Source organism: Oreochromis aureus, linkage group 1 (assembly GCF_013358895.1).
Source record: "Oreochromis aureus strain Israel breed Guangdong linkage group 1, ZZ_aureus, whole genome shotgun sequence".
Classification (NCBI taxonomy): domain Eukaryota; kingdom Metazoa; phylum Chordata; class Actinopteri; order Cichliformes; family Cichlidae; genus Oreochromis; species Oreochromis aureus.
Window position 1 is genome coordinate 15,686,937 of NC_052942.1, and position 10,033 is coordinate 15,696,969.

The 10,033-nt window shown below is 38.2% G+C and overlaps 1 protein-coding gene and 1 long non-coding RNA gene across 2 annotated transcripts; one reads left to right on the forward strand and one right to left on the reverse strand.

Moving 5' to 3' along the window:
• The first annotated feature begins 884 nt into the window (after window positions 1-884).
• Window positions 885-9,745, forward strand: LOC120432689 (interleukin-18 receptor 1-like). The gene is made up of 11 exons (XM_039608934.1): window positions 885-1,075; window positions 1,919-1,994; window positions 4,667-4,898; window positions 5,971-6,148; window positions 7,341-7,485; window positions 7,566-7,628; window positions 7,725-7,848; window positions 7,965-8,107; window positions 8,270-8,413; window positions 8,545-8,697; window positions 8,796-9,745. The coding sequence occupies exons 1-11, from the start codon at window positions 1,061-1,063 to the stop codon at window positions 9,152-9,154; spliced, it is 1,632 nt and encodes a 543-aa protein (XP_039464868.1). The 5' UTR covers window positions 885-1,060; the 3' UTR covers window positions 9,155-9,745.
• On the reverse strand, window positions 6,156-7,314 carry LOC120438549. Its single transcript, XR_005611988.1, has 3 exons — window positions 7,063-7,314; window positions 6,900-6,989; window positions 6,156-6,821 (listed from the first exon to the last, which is right to left on the reverse strand). It is a non-coding gene; the product is annotated as an uncharacterized LOC120438549 (long non-coding RNA).
• Window positions 9,746-10,033: the final 288 nt, after the last annotated feature.

Consider the following 10,033-nt stretch of genomic DNA (forward strand, 5'->3'; position numbering starts at 1 on the left):
AAACCTTCATTTTGTCTCTAGATCAGGAATATTGTTCCATAACGTCTCCACTTAACACTGACACACAACACATTGCATTAAACAAAAGTCACATTAAACACTGAAGTTAACTACTAAACCCTGAATAAGGGGAGGAAACTATCAGGTAATTCTACAGGTAATGACTAATTATTAAGTAAACTAAAAGTAGCTAACCAGTGTGAAAAAACTGAGTAATTAAACAATACAGTCAAACTTATGTTCAGATGACGTACACTAGGCTAAACAGGATGGACTAGTTCCCAACAGCTCTCTGCTTCTCCCTCTGCCCGAGAGCAAATCACACCAGCCTGTAAGGATACAATGAGTATAAATACACTGAGTAATGTAGTTACAATAACAGGAACTTTTCTACAGCACTATTCAGAATCAGAATTTTAAATAAAAGAAAACTCTGGGTAACAATTGGAAATTTGAGCCGATCAAGGAAATTCCTCATGGGGTGTACCTGGAAGTCTGGTAAAACTGTTGCATCAAGTTTGCCTTGTCTAAGTGAACTTAGTCAGCTCTGTTAAAATATCCCCAAATGGAAAGATGTAACATCAAATGGAACATCTCGGGCAATACCCCGTGGGCAAGAAATGGGAGAGGCCGACTCAAAAAAACTGTCAAAGAGGCTCTTCCTCTATTGGATTGTTATATTCATAATTGGACACATTATAAAAGTTCCATTATATGTGTAAGTCATAGTTCTAAGTCATGAACCAAATCCTAATATCTTCTTATAAAGTTGTAGCTGTCATTTTAACTCCACTGGTTATAACAGGAACCTGTTCTGAAACTTTTGATTGCAGAGGGGTATGCTGGGAAATAAATTGCATATACTTCCTGACCTTGCTCCCTGTCATCTATGCAACATGCTCGCAAACTGTGCAACAATTATTTTGGTTTGGTTTGGTTTGTTTTTTTTTGTTAGCGAAGCAAATCAATAAAGTGGTGCTAACATGAGGAAAGAGAACCCACCAGGGCTTTGGGTCTGAGTGGTGCTGTCATTGACTTTGCTGAGCGCAAGGACTGAAAGATGAAACTGTTGCAGGTGAGTAGTTTTCTGTGTTTTTGTAAAGGATTGAAACATGACTAATGCTAAATAATGCGCTGAAAATATGCGCTCATACGGAAATGTGCGTGTGTGATTAAACTAATGCACTGGAAATGATCGTTGAATAAATGAGTAGGCTTGTTTGTAAATGTGACCCCATACAGTCAGGCTGTGAGGAGCTGTGGTTAACGGGTTTTCCTCTTTTGTTCTTTCCTCGTAAAGATCACAGTTTTCTTTGTGTCACTAAATGTGCTTTGGCAGATGAGTTGAAAACGATGATGTGAGGTTAGAGCATAAGCTTAGATATATGTGTCCACTCCACGGACCTGTGACTGCAATTGTTGTCCACAGTGCTGATGGAAAGAGTTATGCTATTTTTTTTCTACTTCCAGTGTGTGTGTGAGAGAGAGAGAAAGAGAGAGAGAACAGTACATAAACACATAACTACTAGTTGAAAGAAACAGTTGGGGGTGTTTTTTCACACCATGAGATTCATGTCACAGCGGTTACCACATACCCGAAATGGTGTGAAAAAACATTGTCCTAGCTTTCGCAATGACATAAAGGCTATGGGAAAAGGCGCATGGTGGATTTGCGTTCTTGCAGTTTCTTGTAGTTTGATGTAAACGGCTTTAGGGGACGCAGCAACACTTGTGGTGAAAAGATATCTAAATATCATAAATGCAGTGAAGCTCGCGGGGCTGTTGCACCCGCAACTTGGGGCTTTTCCTTCAGTTTCTTTTTCCTTTCCTTCCTTCTTTTCATCATTGCGCATTTTTGGTTTGGTTAATTCACCTCTGGAGTACAGTAGAACTGCATCATCCGCTGTTTTTGACGCAGATAATGAGGGTTTGGAGTGCTCTGCCGAAGGTTACCGCGATGGTCCTGTCGTTGATCTTCATCACATTTTTATCAGGTAAGAGACCAATATCGCTAATTGTCATTCCCTCGGGACAGGAGGATATAATATGTTAATTAAGTAATGAGATGGAAATTACGTGTAACACAGCAGAGAATTAGAAACTAAAACGATCAAATATCAGCTACTTAACTCTTACTTCACTGTAATAAACTGACATGGCTTTCATATCAGTCTGACCTAATCCTGCTAAACTTGCGACAGTTTTAATTAAAAAGTCATAAATAATGAGCCATAAAAGTTAGTTTTAGGGCGATGGTTACAAAACTCGTTTGTAAGTCAGCTTGCAGTTTACGAATATAACTTTTTGACAGATTGTCCTCTGACACCTTCTGAAGATTAGAGATGTTGGTGTCGTCCGGATTTGATCCTCTGTAGTGCTGTCCCTGACAAGAGAAGGAAAGGACCGAGGCAGCTCTAGAAGCAGACCTGTGCTGATTTCGGCCACATATAATATCAGTTTGACCCAAAGAGGACCTGCGTGTGAAATATTTACTATGTATCGTTATAGAACACTGGCAGACTGGTATCTGTCTCCACAAATGAATTTCCTCTTAACTAGAAAAAGTGATCAAACTCTGACAGCACAGCTGCTTTACAATCATTCACCACTGTTGAGCTTATAAAAGCAATGTTTACACCGATTTGAATACCCATTAACATTTAAACTCTAAATGGTAAATGGCCTGTATTTGTATAGCGCTTTACTAGTCCCTAAGGACCCCGAAGCACTTTACACATCCAGTCATCCACCCATTCACACACACTGGTGATGGCAAGCTACATTGTAGCCACAGCCGCCCTGGGGCGCACTGACAGAGGCGAGGCTGCCGGACACTGGCGCCACCGGGCCCTCTGACCACCACCAGTAGGCAACGGGTGAAGTGTCTTGCTCAAGGACACAACGACCGAGACTGTCCAAGCCGGGGCTCGAACCGGCAACCTTCCGATTAACAAAGCGAACTCCCAACTCTTGAGCCACGATCGCCCCATTGTACGAATATAGACAATAACCCACCTAAATCTACGTCAAATACCTGGTTGTTCTTTGATGAAATTATCACTGCTTTCTTAGATATTTGTGTGCAAAAAAACAAAAACAAACAAACAAAAAAAAATTATACTTATGGAAAAGCATATTTTCAAATGTTACAAAATAATCGGTTCTAGAATTACTGATTCATTGATTTGTAATAATTTAATGTGTGTCAGTATATCTTTGCAGCTGGAAGATTTAGAAGCAAATTTAAGTATTTCTTAAGTCACAAACTCCTATGTTTCCCTGTGACAACACAATATTCTTCATTTAGCTGTTGTTTTCAAGCATTAAGTAGTAACCTAACTCATTACTATGCTTAGAAAAATAGATGTAGTGGAGAAAATGCAAAATATATTTTATAAGATAAGATAAGATAAGATAACCTTTATTAGTCCCACACGTGGGAAATTTGTTTTGTCACAGCAGGAAGTGGACAGTGCAAAAGTTATGAAGCAAAAATTAGAATAAAATAAAATAAGAATAAATACAGTACACAACTGTACAGAATAGAATAAAATAAAATACTATATACAGTAGAATAAAATAGAATAAAATATACAATGAGATAAAAATAGAGTACAAATGCTATATACAATTGAGTAAAAATACAACGATGCCAGAAAAGATTATTGCACATTAGTGTTATTGCACATTTGTGGATGTTGTGGATTATTTAAATAATATTAATCTTAATATCAATATAATGGATAGAAGATAGAAAAAGCAGAGTATAGTACACCAGTATTGCACCCTATCAAAGAAATAACTATTTGAATGTGTTTTGCATCACTGGCTTGCTAGTTATTTTATTTTCTTGCTCCATGCTCAGTTCCTTCAGCTGCAAGATGTTTGACTATTTTATTGCACGTATCATTGCATTCTCCATGACACTGCCAATTATGGTTGGCGAGTACTTATCTGCTATAGATCAACTTTCATCTTCAAATATCTGACTCATAGCAAGCACGATTATGTTGTAGTAACCACTAAAAAAGAGCATGCACGTATAAACATAAAACAGCAGTTTAAGTCAAGGTTTACCTTTTTGACTAATATCGGTGTAAATGAAAGTGATGACATTTACTAATATATATGAGTCACTGATGCTTCTCTATGGTATCCCTGCAATTACAGATAATTAAACAACACAATCTGTCAAGCTATAAAATGACAAAAAACACGTTGAAACATGTTTTCTAGTAGAAAATGTGAGAGTGTGAACACTGGGCTCATTCAAAGTAATATTAACTCAGTTTTTGCTCAGAGTAAAAAATCTCATCAATCGTTCAGGCTCTGCAGAGGACTAGGATCAACACCTAGACTGTAAACGATTCACTAAAGCATAGCCAATAAACTGCACAGGCATAGCAAAACCAAAGCTCTAAATCATGTTGTTCATTTTGTTCATAATGTCTGTTGATATGTTGGCTGATAGTGAGGCAGAGCAATGAGTTTACGTGCAAGCTTTATCGATAGGCAGGATGCACATGTTCCCCGGGGCTTTCTTTTTAATGATTTAAATCAGCCAGATTTCTTTCTGATATACTCAAACATTTTGTTCGAGCAGCCGTTGAGCTAGTTCATGTTATAATTTTAATCAATGACACGCTGAAATTATTTCACTTTGCAGGTGTCTGTCCCGAAGAAATATGTGTCAAAGAAGGTGAAATCGTGGCAGAGTTCTTCAACGAGTGTAATCATAGTGAAATACTCTGGAGAAGTTTCACCATGCAGGGGATGCATCTACACAACAACACGCCAGCAGCTGAGCACAGGCAGATGGGGGTGATGGTTCAACGGGGAATCCTTGTGATTCTCAATGCCTCTGAGAAACATGAGGGAAACTACTCATGCTCTTTCAAGTAAGATACAAACACTCCTACAGTAATAACTACCTTTACTTATCATATCTCAGAAAAATGCACAACCGAATTTCCAAAAAAGCTGGGACAAAGCTATATTTTATTCAAAGTAGAACATAGAAAACGTTTATTCATTTGTTAAAACTGAAATGGTGGTAGGATGTTATCATATTCTCCCAAAAAGACTTTCAACTTTTGTTTCATCTGACCACAGAACAGTTTTTCGCTTTGCCTCAGTGCATTGAAAAAGAGCTTTGAGTGAAAGAAGATTCTAGATTATGTTTTTCTCTGCATGGTGATGCTTTAACATGTATTAGTGGATGGCACAAGTGTTCCTGAGCCCATGTAGTCATTTTCATGGTTAACTCATTTTAATCCAGTGCTGCCTGCAGGCAGCCTGAAGTTCAAATCTTGATTTTCATCCTTGTCCCTGCACACAGAGATTCCTTCACATTCTTAGAAACATTTGATGATATTATGTAGATGATGATAAGTCTCTGCAATTTTAGGAGGGACATTCTTCTGAAAATTGCAGATGTAACACTAGAAACAATTCCTTTTCAACCTTTTATTGGCTCTCTCAATTTTGTTGAGACATGTCATCAAATTCAAAATGAGTTTTTTCCTGAAATGGTAGCTCTCACTCAAAATATTTGTTATGTTTTCTGAGTTTTGTTGTGAGTAAAATAAATAAGGTAAAATAAAATAAAACAAGACAAAGGCACACAAAATCATGAGTGTATCACAGGTCATCAGGTTTCATCTTCTGTGGGTCAGAAGAGTCTCTCAGTAATCCAGCATTAAAGGAATGGATTACTGAAGGCGAAGCTGAGAGGGATTTTTATACAGAATCCCGGATATGTTAGTTTCATTTCACTGTTTGCAGCACAAAACTTTCTCAGCTAATAATAAATCCTCATGGACAAATAGCCCACTTAGTGGATGAACACCATTTTAAAAAATAATCCTTTAAATCTTCTCTTACTTTCAAATTAATTGATTTTTGTTTCATTTTGCTTGTTGCTCAGAAGGAAATTAAAAACTTCCTGTTACTGTTTTCTTTCCTTGGTAGGAATTCCAGCAGACAGATAAGCCTCAAAGTATACACAGCGCAGTCCAGAGAGTGTGAACAAATGAACCAGATCTCCAGAGAATGTTACACAGAGGAGTCCTGCAAGTTGTACTGCCCTGAAAAAAATATTCCCTTTAACACCCTGAATATCACCACAAGCAGCATCACATGGCACAAGGTAAACTGAGCAGATTATGTGAATGAGATCAAATATTGTAAAATGTTTGTGACCCGTGGTAGGTACCTATTTAAAATAGGACAGAGCCGTAGGCGCACAGTCAGTTAAAAAGAATTTAATTTTTAATACAAAATAAAAGTAACAATGTAACAGCGGCACTTAAAAACAATTAAAAGCTTTACCTTATTTAAAAACGATAAAACTGTATGATTGCCCGTGAGACAGGACAAGCGCTGCGGGGAACCATTAAAAACAAATCAACATAACACAGGTTAAAAAGGGACGGCAACTGACACACGACCCCAAATGGGCAAAACACTATAGAGAAAAACAAAAGCTTCAGTGCCGTCTTCACTCAGGCCCACCGCTGTGCATGCAGAAGCGGTGAGGAAAAAAAAGGATTTGTTCTCCCTGCAGCGCCTCCACCGTTCGCGACAATATATCTATACACATTTAAGAAAAGGGTTAAAAATACTAAAAGAATCAATATTTGTGGTGCCTACTGATACAGAAAAAATAAAATAAAAACAAAACAAAACGAAACAAAACAATCGACAGCCGCAACAGTCAGTCTGTCGACTTACACCAGTTTAAGACAAATTAAAACACACTGATGTGTCGGGTCCTTTGCCCGCAACCAGAAATCCACCGGGCAAAGCAGCAGCTCGGTACTCTGTGAATAAAAGGCAGGAGATCACTTATGCTGGACAATAAAACACAGGAATATTCCTCAACTTAATTGTTTTGTTACCTGTCCACAAGTTCGTATCACACCCAAATAACTGTGGGTCAGTGGCAATGAAGTCCACTGTACTGTTCTCACGGGAGCAATGTTTCCCACCTACAAGGGTGCACATAACTATAAACCTCTGCCAACAGCCAGAGCTCAAGTGGTACATTTTTGTGTAACCTACCGTTCTAAAAGAAGTTTAGGGGAGGACCCATATCAGACTTTCATAGACAGAAGTTAACACCAACTTGCCCAACTTGGACCACACACTTGCAGCTTCAGGTTTGCTGAGGAATACCTAATTGCCCACACCTGCGCTTATGAAAGGAGCACAGACCAGCTCCGCCCACCAGGGGCGGTTCCAAGTCTCCAGGTCTCACCTGTCACATATTGTTACAGGGTTTTAATGTTTTTTCCAAATTTGACTCCTGACTACTTAAAAATTCAGCTTATATGTTGTAGGAGGGCGGGTCATCACCAAAAGACGGTTACTTCCCAAGTGTGAAAAAAGAGGAAAGTGGCATCTATACCTGCACCCGGTTTTACCTGTATGATGGTCAAATATATAACATGACCTCTATGGTGAAACTTGATGTCCAACCAAACAGTAAGAAAAACACATTTTGCAGATATTTATTTTTAATGATTTTAATATGTGCTTTTCAAAGGTTTTTTTTATTTGCACAGAAATAACTAAGAAAGCAGTGATAATTTCACCAGAGAACAACCAGGTATTTGAGGTAGATTTAGGTGAGTTGTTGTCTATATTCATACACCTTCACACTCTTGGCTAAAGCTTAAATGTAAATCATTTATATAAATCTGTGTTAACTCTGCTTTTTCTAGGCTCAACAGTGGTGATTCATTGTAAAGCAGTTATGATGTCAGACACTGATGACTTGTATTGGTTAAGTGGAAATTCATTTGTGGATAAAGACACTAGTCTACCAGTTTTCTATAAAGAGACATGGTAAATATTTCACACACAGGTCCTCTTTGGGTCACACTGATGTTATATGTAGTTACATCAGCACAGATATGAATTATGCGTTTAGATCTGCCTCAGTCCTTTTCTTCTCTTGTCAGGGTCGACAGCAGAGAGGAAATCAACAAGACAACATCTCTAATCTTCAGAAAAGTATCAGAGGACGATCTGTCAAAAAATTATACCTGTGTACTGCAATCTGCCTACCAACCAAGCTTTGTCACCATCACCCTAAAACAAAAAGGTATGGCTAGTTGAACATTTGAGTATTTTTTTTAAACATTTTAAAATATAAGTTAAGCATGATTAGGTCAGATTGAAAAGTCATCTTTCAGGTTATTACAATTAAGTAAGAGTTAAGTAGCTGATATTTGATCATTTTAACCTACCCATTATTTCCCTGCAGCTTCCCGTTCGTACACGTCTCTGGGTGTCTGCTTTGTCATCATTGTTGTGGTGATGTTTGTGACTGTAGTTACTTATGTGAAGTTTAAGGTTGACATCACCCTTTTCCTAAGAGACACTCTTAAGTGGTCTGGCAGCATTTCAGGTGAGAGTCCAAATTTGAACTTCTTGTTTTTTTTTACCTGACAACACATGTTTAAGCAGTTAGCATTTGTGCTTTTGTGTAGGCTGCAGACAAAGCAACAGCACTGACATAGTTTATTGTTCTTTGCTCAGATGGAAAATCCTATGATGCTTTTTTAATGTGTTATAAATGCGACACGGCTGGCGGATTAAATGCTAGCGACAAAAGATGGCTGGAGAGTGTTTTGGAAGAGAAATTTGGTTACAGTCTCTGTCTTTATGATCGTGACGTCTTACCAGGGAAAGGTATGGATTCAGAAGGATTCTCTGCAGAACATTTACTCACATAAATAAAGACAGAAATTCATGAATTGATTTGCATTCTGAAATCTGTTTTTTTGCAGCAATCGCAGATGCTGTGTTAGACTGCGTAGAGCAGAGCCGGGCGGTAGTTTTGGTTCCCGTCTCTCCAGACCCTGATCCAGAATCTGGCCTGCTGAGTGCGATCCACGAAGCCCTTGTGGAGCGGCAGACTCGCTTGGTTTTCATCACCACTGAGACATCAATGGCTTCAAAATCGGATTCCTTTCCAGAGGCTTTACAGCTTCTTAGTAAGGCTGGAAACTGCGTCACCTGGAAGGGCATAAGCTCCATGCCGACTTCCTCCTCCTTCTGGAAGCAGCTACGATATTACCTCCCTGCACCACAGCAGGCACCAACAGTGAAGCTTTTACCACTGACAGTCCAGGATGTTACTTCATGATAAAATGTTTAGCCAAGTCAGAATTAATAACTTCAATCTGGTCTTAACATATGAGTAAGTTTACACACATCACCAACAACTTATATTTTGGGTTTGAGACAAATTCATATTTATGTATATTTTTTTTTAATTTACCATTGTTATTTTATTCTATTTAATTAATTTTATTCCTGTTTTTGCAAACATTTCTTCTGTACAGTATGACAATACCAACAATTGTTTTAGTAAGCTACAGAGTTTAAATGAATGAAGCTAATGTGTAAAATTGCTTCATCTTGTTGTGTTATTAGGCTCTTTAAATCAGCCTTTAGGCTGTTCTTCCTGATGAGTTCGGTCCAAGTACTGTTTTCATAATGTTTCAATGAATGTAAATCCTAGTTTTCATCATACGATACTTGAACTTTTCTCATTTATTATTATCAGTTTCATATCATCCTACTCTTTGTCCAGTTTTTATCATCCTCGCTTGTACGTACTGCTTGCACTTACTGAAACATAAAATGTGATAGCGTCATGCCTTTTGGCCAAATTTGTTCAAAGCACATTTCATCTTATATATTAATAAAATTGAAATAAAGATATTTTATCCTACCTTGTGTATGTATAGTCGATATAATTCCAATAGTGCTGTCAGCGTTAATCTCGTTAAAATGACGTTAATGCCATAACTGCATTAGTGTGTCAAATTTCCGTTAGCGAGTTAGTGCGGATCGCCCCATGCGTGGGACTGCTAACCACGCTAACCCGTTGACGCCCTGCAACCCCACCCACGGGGCGATCCGCGCTAACTCACTAACGGAGATTTGCTGCGTTTATGCAGTTATGGCATTAATGTCATTTTAACGAGATTAACTCTGACAGCACTAAATTTCAATTAAA

What these genes read in the sequence shown, in the direction of transcription:
- LOC120432689 (XM_039608934.1), top strand. An exon ending in ACTTGATGTCCAACCAAACA is followed by an intron (nt 7,486 to 7,565) that starts GTAAGAAAAACA and finishes TTATTTGCACAG; the next exon opens with AAATAACTAAGAAAGCAGTG. An exon ending in CATCACCCTAAAACAAAAAG is followed by an intron (nt 8,108 to 8,269) that starts GTATGGCTAGTT and finishes ATTTCCCTGCAG; the next exon opens with CTTCCCGTTCGTACACGTCT.